Here is a 17964-nt window from a genome sequence, read left to right as displayed (position 1 = left end):
ATTTTTAAACACAGTATTCTTTAATAAAGTATAATTTCTCTGCAGTTTTTACACATGCAATTTTTGAAGGGATAACAGACATCAATATGCAGCAGTGCACACTACAGTACAGAACCACATTTCCTTTTTTATAATAGATAGGCTATAATCAGGGAAAAAACATGGTCGTATCTCTATACCATAATAACATACCACAGTTAGGCTCATCAACCATAACTCCTTCAAAAACAGCCAGAAACCTTGGAGTTGTGACTGATGATAAGCTGAATTTCTCAGACCACATTGCTAAAACTGCCCGGTCCTGCAGATTTGCTTTATACAATATTAGTAAGATCAGGCCCTTTCTCTCGGAACATCCAACACAACTCCTTGTTCAGGCTCTTGTTCTGTCCAGACTTGACTATTGCAATGCTCTCTTGGCAGGTCTTCCAGCCAATTCCATTAAACCGCTACAATTAATCCAAAATGCCGCTGCAAGATCCATTTTTAATGAACCGAAAAGAACGCACGTCACACCTCTATTCATTAATTTGCACTGGCTACCAATAGCTGCTCGCATAAAATTCAAGGCATTAATGCTTGCCTACAAAACCACCTCTGGCTCTGCACCCCTTTACCTAAATTCAGTTCTTCAGACTTATGTGCCCTCTAGAAGCTTGCGTTCTTCAAGTGAACGACGCATTATTGTGCCATCCCAAAGACGCACAAAAACACTTTCACAGACTTTTTCATTAACTGTTCCCATCTGGTGGAATGACCTGCCAACTCAATCCGAGCAGCCGAATCCTTACCCATCTTCAAGAAACGGCTAAAAACTCATCTGTTCCATCTTTACTTGACCCTCTATCTCTAGCACTCTCTAGTCATTTTATCTATCTGTCTTCTTTTATATATATAAAAAAACACACAAAAAAAAACACACACTTGACCTTCTATCAAGTGCATATTTATTCTCTAACTGCTAGCTTTTCTTGAAAAACTAACAATAGCTTTCTTTTTTGTTTGTTTTAATAAAACCCTCTAGATTAGTTTTCTTTTTTCTATATTCTATCTACTCATTTTCTTTAAAAAAAAAAAAAAAAAACCTTGCTACGTGTCCTACGTTAGGGTAACCGAGATTTGTCATAACACTTGTTGTTGCTCTTTTGATTGCTTCTATTGTCCTCATTTGTAAGTCGCTTTGGATAAATGCGTCTGACTAAATGTAAATCTCTAATAAGACATATACAGTAAAACAACAATATCAACATAGGCTAAACATGTGGATTTACGAACTCAAAGAAAAGCACAATACTAAGGTTAAATCATGCATTTAAATAATTCCTCATAAAGCATCAAAAATGTTGTGCTTTTTTGCAGAACTACATTTCCCAGAATCAGAGTTCACGTGTTATGACGTCACTTCCGGAAGCTGCAATCACTTCCTGTAGGGGTGTAAATGAATACATGACACAGTCGTTTAGAGCTGTAAAATTGAAAATAATATTTTCGCAGGTATCTTTCCAGGTGCGTGATCGCTATAACACTATTCTACTTTAGGCGGCTGAGCGAAATCGGCGGCTGCGATGGAAGCCGTGCCGCGAATGCCGATGATCTGGCTGGATCTGAAGGAGGCAGGGGAGTTTCAGTTCAGCCCGACTGTCAAACAGGTGAGGGACCATTCAGGCCTGATCGAGACACACTGAAAATAAACTAAACAGCACGATTTGTAGAGGTAATTTATCCCAAAACTCGGGTTTTAGCTCAGGGCCTTGTTTTTTCGCTATTGTGTGAGGTATTCTGTGTTTTCTTAAAGGAACAGTTCAACCAAAAATATATTCTGTTATTAAACAAAACTGTCTGTCATTATTTACCTTCCAAGGTGTGGTTAAAAATCCGTTTGTCTTGATTTATTTTGCGGAATACAAAGGGAGATGGTTTAAAGAATCTTCGTATTGAATTTTGCATGTAATGAAAGGGATGGGGACTGGTGATGTCAAACTCTAATACATGATAAAACCATCATAGGCACATTTAGTCTTGTGCTATATTCCAAATCCTCTTTGGCCATATTATAGTGTTGTGTTAGAACCGTACAGACACATCAAAACAATTACTCAGTAAAAATCTTACTACACGTGACAATTGTGGTCACCATTCACTCAGATGCATCGAAAAGAACAGACTTTTCGTTACGAAATGACTCATTTTAAGTAACACTGACGAAGTCATATGGGTTTTGAAAGGCATGAGGGTGAGTAAATGAAATGATTATGGTTTCCTCTGCAGTTACTGCAGTGTCCCTTCCTGAGGATACATTAAAAATACTGTGTGGTACTGTAGTGAATTAAATGTTTATATTAATGTGTTAAGCATAACAACAATCATGCTTCCTTATCCTTCACGTCCTTACAGTAGTCAGGAATTTTTATCAGCTTGCGTCATGGTGGTTATTGGATCCATTCCTAACAAACTAGGCCAAAGAGAGAACAGCAGGTTCAGATTGTTAAAGGTTGTTGTTTATGTTTATACATGGTAATTTTTGACAGCATTGCATGCAAACAAATTGACAGAAATATTATAATTTAGTGAATCAGGGATTCAAGAGGAAATGCTTTTCCAGATTTTGTTGTAGGTTCCATCATAAATCCTTAATATTTTTTTCAGTCAAATGATTTGATCTTTCTTTCTTTCTTTCTTTCTTTCTGTATTACAATTGTTAATGGAAAATAAATAAATAGCCAACAAATTAAATACAAAATATTTGAGATTTTGCACTATTTATGTCACTAATCAAATAAGCAAATTAAGTTCCATATATACCAGATATTAAGAAATTCTGAACTTTTATTTAGGAAATTTGAAGAATGCTAAATAATTAATCATTCTTTGATATATATATACATATATATAAATTGCTTTTATTTTGTTTTAATTTTTATTATTTGTATTCTATTGAAAATTTGTGCTGGCTTGTTAGTGACTAAAAAGATCAGAACACTCCCCTGCTTTGTTTCTTTTGTGCGTAAATCCTGATTTGTTTTTTCCCTTTTCACAGTTCATACTGAAGAACTATGGTGAAGATCCTGACAATTATAATGAGCAGTTGAAGAAACTGGAGCAATTGAGGCAGGTGAGTCTTACAGTGCATTCAAGGTATACATTTATTCATTATATGGCTTCCCTGAAAATCACACTTAACATTTCTGTCACCATGCTCTACCAGTTAGGCAAGCTGTAGATGGGAAGTCTATGGTAATGCATTTTGTACATTCTCTGCATTTTCTTGGCTTTCTAGAGTGCTGTGAATGTCACACGAGACTTTGAGGGGTGCAGTACCTTAAGGAAGTACTTCGGGCAACTGCACTATATTCAGAGTCGTGTGCCTTTGGGATTGGGCCAAGAAGCTGCTGTCCCTATCTCCTGGTGAGTGCTCCAACCCAGCCATCATATTTCCCCCTCGTATACTGCTTTCCTCTTACACTTTTTTTGTTTAATATATAGGACAGAGATATTTTCTGGGAAGACAGTGACCCATGAGGACATCTGCTATGAGCAGGCATGCATCCTTTATAATTTGGGTGAGTTAATACTAGACTGATATGTATTATTCCTCTAGTCAATGCCTGCATTGTCTGTGATTAGAATAACTACTGTGTTGTTGAGAGGAGGGTTTTGTTCAAAACCTGGCTTGTTTCCTGATTCATGTCACGTTTCCCATGTTGCAGGAGCGCTCCATTCAATGTTGGGAGCCATGGACAACAGGGTGTCTGAAGAGGTGAGCTGAATTAGAGAAGACACAACATACAAACACCAATTTAAATATCATGTGATTTAATACAGTGTGCACATCATGTCGGAATTGCTGATTCAGCTACTTATATCATAAGACTGAGAAATAATTATTTCCATTTTAGCACTTCTTCACAAATAACAAATGAAGCATATGCATGGATGAATCATTCACAATAAGATCAAAGCGGAGCAATAGGAAAATAGTTTGAATTTCCATTTCATGCCAACTTTAAAGACATTATCAATAGAAATTTTTTTAAATTTTACTTTTGAAAAATCACCCCACACCCGCCCTGAACACCTCTCCACACAATCATTAACACCTCCAGCAACCCTCCTCTCCCCCACACCTACAATTCAAATCAGCAAAGAAGATGTGTGCCAGGTCTTCAGGAAGAACAAAAGAAGGAAGGCACCAGGCCCAGACGGTATGTCACCAGCCTGCCTAAAAATCTGTGCTGTCCAGCTGGCTCCCATCTTCACACAGATCTTCAACAGATCACTGGAGCTGTGCGAAGTCCCCTCATGCTTCAAACGCTCCACCATCATCCCCGTCCCAAAGAAACCCAAAATTACTGGACTTAATGACTACAGACCTGTGGCCCTAACGTCTGTAGCCATGAAATCATTTGAAAGACTGGTTTTGGCTTATCTGAAGGACATCACCGGACCCTTACTGGACCCCCTGCAGTTTGCCTACAGAGCAAACAGGTCTGTGGATGATGCAGTCAACATGGGACTGCGCTTCATCCTGCAGCATCTGGACAGACCAGGGACTTATGTGAGGATCCTGTTTGTGAACTTCAGCTCCGCTTTTAACACCATCATCACGGAAACCCTTCAGAATAAACTACCCAGCTCTCCGTCCCCACCTCCGTTTGTCAGTGGATCACCAGCTTCCTGACAGACAGACAGCAGTTAGTAAAGCTTGGTAAATTCACATCCAGCACTCGTACCATCAGCACTGGAGCTCCTCAGGGCTGCGTACTCTCCCCACTGCTCTTCTCCCTCTACACCGACGACTGCACCTCTAAAGACCCCTCTGTCAAGCTCCTGAAGTTTGCAGACGACACCACACTGATCAGCCTCATCCAGGACGGTGACGAGTCTGCTTACAGACAGGAGGTTAAGGAGCTGGCTGTCTGGTGCAGTCTTAACAACCTGGAGCTTAACACGCTCAAAACTGTGGAGATGATCGTGGACTTCAGGAGAAACCCCCCTGCTCTCCCCCCACTCACCATCATGAACAGCACTGTGACTGCAGTGGAGTCATTCAGATTCCTGGGCACCACAATTTCTCAGGACCTGAAGTGGGATATTCACATAGACTCCATTGTCAGAAAGGCCCAGCAGAGGTTGTACTTTCTTCGCCGGCTGAGGAAGTTCAATCTGCCACAGGAGCTGCTGAAACAATTCTACTCCGCCATCATTGAATCCATCCTCTGCACTTCAATAACTGTCTGGTCCAGCTCAGCTACCAAATATGACCTCAGAAGACTACGGAGGGTAGTCCGGACTGCTGAGCGAATCATTGGTACAACCCTTCCCACTCTCCAAGAGCTGTACTTATCCAGAGTGAGCAAAAGGGCTGGTAAAATCACTCTGGACCCCTCACACCCACCACACTCCCTCTTTGAACTGCTGCCGTCTGGTCGACGCTACAGAGCTCTGAGCACCAGAACGACAAGACACAGGAACAGTTTCTTCCCTCAGGCAATCCATCTCATGAACACACAACTATAATACATTATCCATTCACCACACTCACTTATTTTATTTTTATTTCTCATTTCTAATTTGCACATACTTGACCTGTACATATATAGTTGTCTATATTATATATTGTGTTTTTGCTGCTTTGTACATTGCCTATTTGGATATTTGTATATTATTCTTTTATTATCTGTGTCTTGTCCTGTTGCTGTCTTTCTGTTGCACTCTGGAGCTTCTGTCACTACAACAAATTCCTTGTATGTGTAAACATACCTGGCCAATAAAGCTCATTCCGATTCTTCTGATAAAATTATGACAAATTTAACAGAACAAAATTTTGTAGTGGTACAGTGCTACCTCGCTACCATTTTACATGACACCAGACTGAGAAAATGCTTTGTGAGTTCTGTGAGCAACGTGCTTTGGTCAGTCAGCGAACAGACTGTGAGAAGTCCGTAGGTGTGCCACATGACGCTGTGACTAAGAGTGAAAAGTGAAATTTCATAAAATTTTAAATATGTGAATGTTATTTTTACCTTTTAATTTTTTCGTACATCCTAACTCTCACGTTTCCCATCACTGTTAGGGAATGAAAGTATCTTGCACACACTTCCAGTGTTCGGCTGGAGCATTCACCTACTTGAGAGATCACTTCAGCCACAACTTCAGTGTGGACATGAGTCACCAGATCCTCAATCTCAACATCAACCTCATGCTGGTATGATCTCTTGTTAGTTTCACTCATCTGCTGTCATAAGGGTGCTTGTTTACATATTTTTTTTTGCCATGCTGTAGATTAGGGCTAAAGTACCAATTGCTGTTTTCAGGGTCAGGCCCAAGAGTGCCTGTTGGAAAAATCTATGTTGGACAACAGGAAGAGCTTTCTCGTTGCTCGGATAAGTGCCCAGGTACTTGCTTATTTTTTCTACCATTTACAAGTACATTTCATTGTAAGATTATGGTTCGTTGCTAAATTTGAGCATGCTCATTAGCTGGCAGTATGACTGTAAAATATGTTTGGGTATGAAATCTTTTTGTCTTCAGGTGGTGGAATATTATAAAGAGGCATGCAGAGCTCTGGAGAACTCAGAAACTGCTTCAATGTTAGGAAAGATACAGAAAGACTGGAAGAAATTAGTGCAAATGAAGATTTACTACTTTGCTGCAATTGCTCATGTGAGTCTTCTATTCAAACTGAGGTTGGATTAACTACAGAGCAGGCCGGTCAAATGTGATTTTTATTTTTTTAATGTTTCTAAATAAGTCATACAAATCCTTGTTCTCTCAACAGTTGCAAATGGGGAAACAGGCCGAAGAGCAGCAGAAGTATGGAGAGAGGGTACATGCCTGTTGTTCTGTCTTTAATTTCAATTAGTGGCCATCTGTGCTCTTTGGCATGGAAAACTAGTTTCAACCTCATCTTAGCCTCTTGTCCTTTTTTATTTTTTTTTAAGGAAGAACAGTGTGATTAACGTTTCTTGTAATTTATTTTCATAAACTAAACCATTGAGAGGAAGAGATTGATTTTGAAATAAGTTTAAAAGGAACCCAGAAAGAACCAGCTGTTTTGTAAACCTTTTTAATCTAATGTAATACTTTATTTATTTTTCAACAGGTTGCTTACCTTCAGAGCTCAATAGACAAACTCAATGAGGCGATTAAGATGGCTAAGGGTCAGCCAGATAGTGTACAGGAAGCCCTTAGATTTACCATGGATGTCATTGGGGGAAAGTGAGCAGATATGATGGTTATACTTAACTTACCAAAAAGGCATAATTCATTTTGTATAAAAAGTTGCAGTAAACTCATTTGTCACTTTTCATTTTAGATTTAATTCTGCCAAAAAAGACAATGACTTCATTTACCATGAATCTGTGCCACCTCTGGAGACACTGACCTCAGTAAAAGGTATTTTGGCCAGTATTATGTTGTAGTGCTGTTAGCTCAAGATTTGCTGGAGAGACAAAAAAACAAGCAAGAGTCGAAAGTTTGAAACCGTTCTAGAAGTTAATGCATTCCTGCCTCCATCACAGGAGCCCCACTGGTGAAAGCCTTGCCTGTAAACCCAACAGACCCAAGTGTCACTGGCCCAGATATTTTTGCAAAGTTGGTGCCCATGTCTGCCCACGAGGCCTCGTCTCTATACAGGTTTGACTAATTAGTATTTTTATTTATATACTGTATACATATATATCTACACACACACACCATTCAACACTTCCTCATTCTGATAATTGTCAGTTCCCATGTGTTATACTTGAAGGACTATTCAATATGGGGCAAAGTGTCAAGTGTTCTACTACTAAAACTCTTCTTTTTTTCTGTCAAATTTACAGTGAAGAGAAGGCCAAGCTGCTAAGGAATGTCATGGCAAAAATAGACAGCAGGAATGAGACATTAGAGTGAGTATGAACAGCTTAAAGAAATTTCATACAAATGCATAATATGCATCTAAATGTCTCGGTTGTCATATTCCCACAGACAGTTCATGGACTCTCTCGGTCTGGACCCAGAGTCAGTAGACAATATGGAGATGTATAATACCCTTCCTTCTGTGCTGATGGAAAAATGTGCTGCGTTGAGTGTGAGACCCGATACTGTAAAAAACCTAATTCAGTCAATGCAGGGTTAGTGGTGTCACTTCCTTTTTAATAAAGCTAATTACTTTGTTTACTTTTTAAATCAAGTTGTGCTTCTCAGTTCAAGCTATTTAATGGCTCGGTTAAACATTAGAAAAGTTTAAATTCTTGTATCCAATTCCCCTTCCTCAGTCCTCTCAGGTGTGTTCACCGATGTAGAAGCCTCTCTGCGGGAGATTCGAGATGTATTGGATGAGGATGAGGCAGAGGAGCGAAGTTTAGAAGAGGCTGCTGGGAAGCAGGCTGTACCAGAACGGCCCTCAGCTCTGGCCGAGCTGCGGAGAGACCTGGAAAAGTATTTGGAAGCACATGAGAAAGCTAGCTTCACCAACACAGAACTTCATCGGGCCATGAATCTGCATATCAGCAATCTGAGACTCCTTGGTGGACCACTAGACACCCTTAGAGAGGCATTGCCAAGACCTCAACTTAGCGAGGGTGGGTGTTGTATGACTTAAATAATTCACATGAAAGATCATGTTATGTATGTTTATGAGAATTATAATTTTTGACATTTTCAGATGAGATGGCAGGTCTCCAGACTATGAAGAGAATTTTGGGTAAAGTGCAAGAAATGCGGGACCAACGAAGCTCCCTGGAAAAGCAGCTTAGAGACCTCATTCAGCAGGATGACATCACTACTTCTCTGGTTACAACTGAGCGTGCTGACATGAAGGTATGAGCTTTAGATGACTGTGCCACTTATTTTTTTAAAAGGGATTGTATTAGAAATCTGTCACTGCATTATAATATGCTTACTTTTCCCTCATAGAAAATGTTTAAGGAACAGCTTAAGAAGTATGAGCAGGTGAAATTATACCTTGATCAGAACCTGACAGCTCAAGAGAATATCTTGAAGGCACTGACAGAAGCTAATGTGCAGTATGCCACTGTGCGCAAGGGCCTGGCAGAAACTGAACATAAGTATGACTCAAAGGAATAACATTTACATGACAAATATAAACTTCAGCAATCGTAGCATCATCAGTATACTTATTTACTTTTTAGATGGAACAGCACTGTACAGATGCTTGTGGCCTCCTATGAGGCCTATGAAGATCTAATGAAGAAATCTCAGGAAGGCAAAGAGTTTTATGAAGATCTGGAAACAAAAGCCTCTCGCCTGTTGGAGAAAGCCAAGACTGTCTGCAAGGCTCGACAGAAAGAGAGACAAGCCATAATGGAAAAGTAGCTACAAGTTTAATCTTTTTACTCAGTTGTATAATTCTTTGTAACTCAAACCTCTTGGTCAGACATAGTGTCTTTCTTTCTTGTTTTAATAGAAAGTTTAATGTGTTGCATTACTTTTAGTTCTAATTTGACTACTTAATGTTTCACAGAGAGCTAAAAAAAAAGGTGCCTCAAAGACCCACTGCCCCAAAGCCACCCCCGAAGACAGGCCAAAGTGTGGATCCTGCCAATTTAGATGACCCTGAACTGGCAGAGCTGAGTGCTGCTATCCTAGCTCTTGGAGGAGATCTTCCAGAAGAGCTACGCAGCCTGCCTCCTGAACTTACCATTCCACGATCCGGTCATCCCGCTGTGCTTTCTGGAGCCGCTGCTAGCTCTATTCTGCGATGGCCTGGAGCTAACTCGGGTTTACTCTACACACAACCCAGATTTCCTCCAAATTTACCGCCTCCTGAAGTTCTTGCTCAGATCTCCTGTTTTCCAACACCTCCCCTTTCTCAGAGTTTCAGTCACAGTCTTCCCCAGCCCCCTCTGGCACAGCAACAGTTCCCACAGCTGCCCAACCCACAGGTCCTTCCACCACCATCTGGGTACTGCCCTCCATCTTCACAGAACCAACCCGGCCCAGCAGTCACTCCAGTCCGACCTTCCACCACTACAGTGGATAGTGTACAGACACCTATTCCTAGCTACAGTCCTGCATCTGCCCAGGCAGTTATGCCTTGTCCTGGCCAACACCAACCAATGCCATCAATGTCATCAGTATATGCAGCTCCACCTCAGATGACACCCCACGCCCAGTATATGCAACAACCTGGTGCTCCCATGAGCCAACCTCCACAGGCAATGCCAGCCCCTCATCCACAGCCTCAACCTCAGCAGGTGTTTGCTCAACAGGGTGGTCAAAGTCAACCACAGCCATTTTACCCATCTGTACCAACTCAACAGCAAATGCCAAGACCTTTGCATGGGCTGCAGCATACTCAGCCTCAGTTCCCACAGTACATAGGCCAAGTAAGACAAACAGGACCACCAAACTTTCATCAACCTCAAATCCAAGGACAGTTTGGAGCTCCAGCTACCCATGTGCAGCCCCATCAGGGTTACCCCCCTGTCTCATTTTTCCCGAAGTCCCAACCTCCACAAGTTAACACAGTCACCCCAGGCCAGATGCCCCATCCAGGCATACCTCCATCCTCCCAGCCAGTGACCTCTATGTCAATGCCACACTTATCAAATGTCAATCAACAGATTCCTCCTGCTTCACAGCCCCAAACACCTCCCGTCAATCAATTACCCCATGCTCCTCACCCCCAGATACTCCCATCCTCTCATCATTTAGGTCCTGCACCTCATATGCAGATACCTCCTGCCTCAAAACAGATGCCTCCTCACCAGCAGCCACAAATGCTTGCGCCATCCACTCACATGTCTCCTTCCTCTCATCCACAAATGCCCTCCCAACCACTATCTCACTGCCCCCATTCACAGATAATCCCTACTCATCAATCCAACCAACAGCCAGCGTACCCAGCAGTCCCTCTGAGGGCTACTGTTCCTGTTCAGCCTCAGGTACCCCATGGTCCTCTCTCATCACGGATACAAATGCACCCCAGCGCTCTTTCACAGCATCAAAACCATCCTCATCCTCAAATCCTTCCCCAGTCCTGTCCTTCAGCACTCCCTCACAATATTTACAAACCTCAGCCAACCATTCCTCCTAGCTCTGCACCTTTGAGTTTTCCAGGAGGTGTTCCTATGGTTTCCAACCAGTCTGTGGCGCCTCTACAGCCTCAGTCACAGCCACCCACTTCACAGCCTTTAGCCCCACAACAGTTACCCCCAGGAGGCCCAATATCTTATGCTGTTCCACAAGGTGGGAACATTCCTCCTGGACCAATGCAGCATCCTGTAGCTGCTGCTCCCCCAGGGTCTCAAAGCATGATACCTACATCCTCAGGAGCACCAGGGGCACCACAGCCTCATGTGCTGCCTTCTCCTGCCCCATCACCTTCTCCCTCTCCTGGTCCTCCCTCCCTTTGTATGGTCACCCAACGACCATCTCCTGCTCTTACCCCAGTTGGAGGAGCAACATTGCCACAGTCCTCAGTTCAGGCGCCAACACCCACTGGTCCAATGACTCCATCTGACTCTACTTTGTTTCAGCAACAGAACTCTAGTACTGATGACTTACTTTCCTCAAGCCCAGAGAGCCAGCATGGAAGCACCAAGGACACCGCCAATGTCTTACTACCCACAAAAGCTGACCCTCAGGAGGAACATCACAGAAAAAAAGCAGAGGGTGTGAGACTTATCCAGGGTGACCCTTACCAAGCACCAGAGAGGGTCTCGAAACTCAGTGCACAGCTAGAACGGTTTAGATCAACAGTCCAATCCTTAGAACGCCCGACAGGGAAAGGAGGTCTGTCGAAACTTGATACTCAATGGAAAGAACTGCAAGAGCAGCAGGAGAAGGATACTCGCCAGCTCTCTATCGCTATTGCTCGTTGCTACACCATGAAGAACCGCCATCAGGATGTGATGCCTTACGACTGCAATCGTGTTGTCTTGTGCTCCGGTAAAGATGATTACATCAACGCCAGTTTCATTGAGGACCTGTCTCCATACTGCCCCCGGCTCATTGCAACACAGGCTCCCCTCACTGGCACTGCAGCTGACTTCTGGCTCATGGTTTACGAGCAGAAAGTTTCTGTAATCGTCATGCTAGTGTCTGAGCAAGAACTGGAGAAGGTAAATCTCCTTTGGCACGAGTTTTTCTGAAAAGTTTTAGAATCCCATTGGCTTTTGACATTATTTTAAATTATTTACAATGATTTTTATTTTATTCTTAGCAAAAGGTGTTGCGATACTTTCCATCAGAGAGAGGCCAACAGCTTGCTCAGGGGCCAATCACCCTTATTCTAACCACTCAGAAGAGCACTCCTACCCATATAGAGCGCATGATAGGACTGCAGTATCGGGAACAAAGTTTGAGACGCACCGTTGTACACCTTCAGTTTACTTCATGGCCTGAACTGTGAGGACTCATTCTTAAACAGTATAATAAAATGGCTACTTCTCAAAACACTAACCTTTTGTTTGTATTTTTTCCCAAAAAGGGGCCTTCCAGAGAGTAAAAGCAACCTCATCCGTTTCATTCAAGAAGTCCATGGACATTACCTGCTTCAGCGCCCACTACACACTCCAGTCTTAGTGCACTGCAGGTACCCTACTTTAACGCATAAAGGACATTACAAATTATATTGAACGCACAGACAAGACTAAACAAAAGTTGAGAAGAACAATACATTTACTTTTTTTGTTTGTTTCTCACAGCTCTGGTGTTGGCCGTACTGGCGCCTTCTGTCTGCTTTATGCAGCGCTGCAAGAAATTGAGGCTGGTAATGGAATACCTGACATGATCCAGTTGGTGAAGAAGATGAGGCAGCAAAGGAAGAACATGCTGCAAGAAAAGGTAATGGTACACTCCCAATGAGGTTTGAGATTTTGAACAGTGTTAAGTTGATAGAATTTAATGGTACTTTTGCCAAAAAACCTCCACAGCTTCATCTCAAATTTTGCTATGAAGCTGTTCTTAAACATACAGAGCAGGTTCTTCAACGTCATGGCATTATTACGTCCCCTTGCACCAGAACCCCAAATAACATTGCATTGAAGGTAACCACTTATTTCTTATTAACTTTTTTTATAAACTGAACAGCAAACTGATTGTTTATCTAATATTTTGTTTGTCTTTCTAGTCATACTCAAGACAAGAATCTCAGGACATTGTTCTGGGAGGAGACATGCCAATTAGTTCCATACAGGCCACTGTGGCCAAACTTAGCATTCGACCACCCAGTGTTGACCATGAACAAGAGCCTGGCCAAGACCAAATGCCCTCTGTTTCTGAAGCGGCAAGCACAGTGGAACCAGATTCTACAGATATGACACTTCAGCCTTCTCAGGACCCGCTTTATGAAGTTATGCCTGATTCCATCAGTCCCCCCCTCTCTTGCATCTCTTCACCAGGCAAGATGCAGTCACCTTCGCCTCCTTGCGGCCAAGGGAATGGGTTCACCAGGTCTACTCCTGCATCTCCCATCTCAAATCACCACCCATCCACTGAAGCAGCGCCTCATGCTCCTTCTCCACCCCCCTCCTCATCTTTAGATCTGCTGGCTTCTCTCACACCTGAAGCCTTCACTCTGGACAGTGCCCATCGAGGCAAGCAGCGGATTAGCAAGCAAAGCTTCCTTCAGCCACAAGAAGGCAAAGGCCTGCAGGGACCACCAGAGGGCGATGATCCACTCAGTAGTTTGGATCCTCTCTGGACACTCAACAAAAGCTGAGACAACATGATCAAAGTTCTCTTTTATCTTCTCCCCCACAGGCAGTCCTCTTATGAACTGTTTCTGACCCCGTGTAACATCTTGTCTGTGTTCATGCCTCTTGGACCTCATCATTGTGTGTATGTCTGTCCACTTGTGCCCTGAAAAGTCTTTTTTTCAGTTGGCACTTTTCCAGCTCTGATCCTGGTTACATTCTGTAAATCCGGTCTTGTCTCCTAGCATGCACTCCTAATGCCATGGTGTTTGTGATTGCCTGTAAGGTGCCTGAGTGTTGGTTCCTCTGCAGTGGGCATTTGCCTCCACACCAAAAATGTAAACTTTGAGAATGGAAACAGTGTGATAGAAAACTGACATTCAAGCTACTGTTGTCATTATCAGAAATCATATTAACGGTTTGATTGAGTGACCCTTTGTACAAATGCTGCTTGCACTGTGGGTTGTATATTATTAGTCACCGCACCTGTCTTTGAGCTACAGTGATCTGCAACGTATATGTACGGACAAATTGAAGCTGGTGATGAAAATACAACTTGATATGACTTGATGTACTCGTTATACTTAAAACACTCAAATTTCTGAATCACTTCAGAAATCATAGCATTTTTATGAGTTGATTCTAACTTGTCGTTCTTTGAACTGTAAATAAATCTTAACAAACGTCATTTGATTTTTGGTTTTCAAATAGCAAAAATATGAAAAGATAAGGTTTTGTTGGTTAGCATGGGCTCATTAGTCCCTGGTGGTAGATGACATAATTACACCATCTGGCTCCAAAAATCAACTTTCTCTATTGACTGCTATTTAAAAATTAGTAATGTTTGAAATTTTAATAATGTATTTTATAGTGATATTGACATTCTCCCAGTCTGCTGCACTTCACTCATTAAAATTTACTTATTAATTTTTAAATGGAGTTTTTATGCCTTTTATAGATAGGACAGTAGAGCGACACAACAGGGATGAGAGAAAGGAACAGGACCTTGAACAGGGTTGCTTTGAGCGCGTTTACACTAGATGTTGACGCAACCATGAAGCCATTGGATTTTAGCTCTTTTTTCCCCCAATGGAGTTGCTCTTTTAAACAAATGCATGTTTACTGTCATATTCAGTTGCAATTTTGCTTAGTTTAAATTTGTAAAAACAAACTGTACGTCTAAGCTGTTTTAAGTGTAGACCAAGTGTATTACTGTCATTGCATTGTAACTCATTTTACAAATTCTACAAATACCCAGAATATTACTTTAATACCAAACATTTAACAAATGTAGAAAAAAACCCCCACAAACTTTGTATGAAAGCCTTTTTATTTGCGAATTAGTACAAAGATGTTTTTGTTTTTTTTCCTGTGTTAAAAATAGAACAGAGCATTAGTTACATCCGCTACTGTCTGGTTACACTGTAGTGTATTTGGGAAAGACCGAGAAGAGGGCAGAGCAGCCCCCCCCCCCCAAAAAAGACAAAATATTTACACCCAGTCTCTCTCTGCCCCCTCCCAATCTTAAGAAACAGTGCAACATTCAGGCATTTCACATCACTTTAAACATCCTCCACCTCTACTTCAGCAGCAGTAAGGTACAGCAAGTTGAGAGCAGTATTTCACTTCAATACCGCATGCATCGATCATGTCTAGGAATGTGCTCCTCTGGGAAGGGAGAGCGAGCAGTAAAATCAACACAATGGAGCTTGGTGCTATTTCACTCCTCACAATAAAACGGCTGCCATTGTATGTGTCAGCAACCCTGCCATCAAGTAAATGATGCTTTTCAGTATGGTCACGGAAATGATTATAAATCATTGTCTTCTCTCAGCACTCTGTTCTCATGTGGTTAATGCTTAATCTCATCACGTGACAAGTTTTAACCACTCATAAATAATTCTGACCTATTCCCAGCTGCTAGCCATACATTTGTTCTTGAGCGATAACTGGCCATACATCACGTCATGGTGAAAAAGATTGCTTTTTGCCATTTCTCTCACGTTTAAACAAGATTTGAGCATCCTTGCTCTAAACACATCAGCTGCACAGTCTGTAAGACCAGCTGATCTTATGAAACGTCATCCATATCAATGCCACAATCACAAACCCACTGAAAAATGCACATACATATACTTAAAAAAACAAAATAGTAGTACAATTGTTTTAACCAATGCTACTACATGGTTTCAAGCATGTAATTCATAAAATTAACTAAATTAAACACCAGTTCTCTCATTAACATTATTAACTAATATTTAAATTCGTAAAACATGGCTAATAACGGAGTCATGTGCATTTTCCTGGTTTCAATTGTTTTGGGGACTATAGCTATGTTGTTGCAAAAATCAAAACAATAGGGGGAATTTATAAAACAACAATATGCAATGGTATCAACTCAATCTTTAAAGTGTAAAGATCTCCACTTTAGCTTATCTATAAGCCAAGTTTCATACAAATTGTTAGAAATTTCACTAATAAATAATTGATTTCAATATTAAAAACAGATCCCCCCTCACCCCAGAGGTTCAGACTTATACAGTATGCTCTTACAAACACAACCACTCACAGAAACATAGTATCCAGCTCAAATTTCACCCCAAAATCAAAAGAAAATATGAAAGAGGTCTATTTTAAAGATCATAAACAATATTTGCATTGTAACATTTTTTTGTGACAATTAAGCAGCCCCTCCCAAATTGTCTATACTGAAAATATAAATATATGAAAAAAAAAAATATATATATATAAACTTAGTAAAAATCATCCAGAATTTAGTTTAAATGAAAAAATTCAGTATAACAAGTACTATCATGTAAATATACTTACAGGTGAAAAAAAAAAAAAAAAAGTATCAAAGTACATTTTCTTTAAAAGCTTTTTTTCTTACATTGCAAATTATATATATATATAAAACTTTGGTAACACTTTAAAATAAGGTTCCATTTATTAACATTAGTTAATGTATTAACTAACATGAACAAACAATGAACAATGCATTTATTACACTATTTATTAAAAATTGTTAATGAAAATACAGTTGTTCATTGTTTACTCATGTTAGTTCACACTACATTAACTAATGTTAAACACAACTTGTGAATTTAATAATGCATCAATAAATGCTGAAATTAACATTAAGATTAATAAATGCTGTAGAAGTATTGTTCATTCTTAGTTCATGTTTACTAATGTTGTTAACTAATGTTAATAAATGGAACCTTATTGTAAAGTGTTAACAAAACTTTATATAACTTACTTTATATAACTATATATAAAAAATGTATATATAAGTTTGGTCTTAAAATTGGTTTACTATCTTTATGCAAGGTTGCAAGTGGAATTTCTATGCAGTTGCTAAGATGTTCAAGCTTTGAATCTTTAATCAAACCTCAAAGACTCTTTTGATTATGGGGTGCTACGTGACTTGAACACTTCTGAAGATTCAAACACTGTTGCACACAAAGAACATACTCCTTTCAGCAGGAAATATCTATGCCTTTTTCTGCCCCAACGACCACCCTACGTTCCTCCTTTCCCTCTGCAAACATATTATTGTGATCTCTCTCACCTCTAGCTATCACACAGTTGAGAGTTTCTGGGCTGGGCGGCCTGGCATTCTCACCGTGAGCTTGTTAACATACACACAAACAGACATCTTAAGGCAGGCCAAGTGAGCCACCTCTCACTGTCAGCAGCTATGCAATTCTGTCCGGATTCATACACAGACTATTCCGTATGATGTTCTATCAAAAGTACAAAATGCTCCGATGGAGCATCAGAGATCTACTGAACACCAAACAATCAGGTTTTACATTTACATCCTGTTCAGATGTGGTAGAAATTGGCCACTCCCTCCCTACTAAGTGTAGGGTAGTACATGAGAGGACACGAGAAACGTCATTCATGTCTGCAATGAACCTGCAGTGATACAGGTTAAAGGGTGAGTGCTTTTGTGCTGGCCACTCTGAAAATTCACTAAATCTGTGGGCTGGTGTTTGTGTTCAGTCCAGCTTCTCCAGAACAGAGGGCACGTAGACTAGGCTGAGCTCGCTACCAAAGTCACAGACAATGGCGGCATTGTCCAGAACCAGGAGCTGCCTGACACTCTGACCTTCGCTGCTTTGGCCCAGGTACACCGTCTGCAGCAGGTCCCCGTAGTTCAGGTCCCAAAATGACACACAACCTTGTCCTCCCGTCACTAGCAGGCTTTCAGAGATCACCCCGAGACTGGCACCACAGCCCTCCTCCTGAAACAGAGAAAGACATAAGAGATAGTGTTATGTTATTAATAACAAATCACAATATGCTGATTTGTTGA

General features: G+C 41.1%; 2 protein-coding genes across 3 annotated transcripts in view; one reads left to right on the top strand and one right to left on the bottom strand.

Moving 5' to 3' along the window:
* Positions 1 to 1400: 1400 nt before the first annotated feature.
* LOC306877635 (tyrosine-protein phosphatase non-receptor type 23-like) lies at positions 1401 to 14965 on the top strand. 2 transcript variants are annotated; one of them, XM_079429502.1, is made up of 25 exons: positions 1401 to 1426; positions 1540 to 1649; positions 3038 to 3112; positions 3278 to 3405; positions 3484 to 3560; positions 3708 to 3757; positions 6074 to 6205; positions 6315 to 6395; positions 6532 to 6663; positions 6779 to 6826; positions 7103 to 7218; positions 7316 to 7395; positions 7521 to 7635; positions 7824 to 7889; positions 7969 to 8114; positions 8259 to 8564; positions 8648 to 8802; positions 8899 to 9050; positions 9135 to 9314; positions 9467 to 12068; positions 12170 to 12354; positions 12437 to 12541; positions 12654 to 12792; positions 12882 to 12995; positions 13079 to 14965. In XM_079429502.1, exons 2-25 carry the CDS (start codon positions 1566 to 1568, stop codon positions 13667 to 13669), a joined length of 5859 nt encoding a protein of 1952 aa, XP_079285628.1. In that variant the 5' UTR covers positions 1401 to 1426; positions 1540 to 1565; the 3' UTR covers positions 13670 to 14965. The 2 variants fall into 2 exon arrangements, with proteins under 2 accessions (XP_079285628.1, XP_079285627.1); XM_079429501.1 differs by having other exon boundaries at positions 1420 to 1649.
* LOC306877637 (sterol regulatory element-binding protein cleavage-activating protein-like) overlaps positions 14965 to 17964 on the bottom strand; it is a 26574-nt gene continuing 23574 nt past the window's right edge. The window contains exon 23 of the mRNA XM_079429504.1: positions 14965 to 17893. Within this exon, the coding sequence (XP_079285630.1) occupies positions 17648 to 17893 (246 nt within the window). The 3' untranslated portion in view covers positions 14965 to 17647. The remainder of the gene's footprint in view (positions 17894 to 17964) is intronic.

Source organism: Barbus barbus, assembly GCF_936440315.1.
Source record: "Barbus barbus genome assembly, chromosome: 12".
In the NCBI taxonomy this organism is placed as follows: domain Eukaryota; kingdom Metazoa; phylum Chordata; class Actinopteri; order Cypriniformes; family Cyprinidae; genus Barbus; species Barbus barbus.
Note: the sequence above shows the minus strand (reverse complement) of the source record. Positions and strands in the feature narration are given on the sequence as shown.

What these genes read in the sequence shown, in the direction of transcription:
- LOC306877635 (XM_079429502.1), top strand. Translation starts at nt 1,566, where the DNA reads ATGGAAGCCGTGCCGCGAATGCCGATGATCTGGCTGGATCTGAAGGAG. An exon ending in ATGCATCCTTTATAATTTGG is followed by an intron (nt 3,561 to 3,707) that starts GTGAGTTAATAC and finishes CCCATGTTGCAG; the next exon opens with GAGCGCTCCATTCAATGTTG. An exon ending in CAAATAACATTGCATTGAAG is followed by an intron (nt 12,996 to 13,078) that starts GTAACCACTTAT and finishes TTGTCTTTCTAG; the next exon opens with TCATACTCAAGACAAGAATC.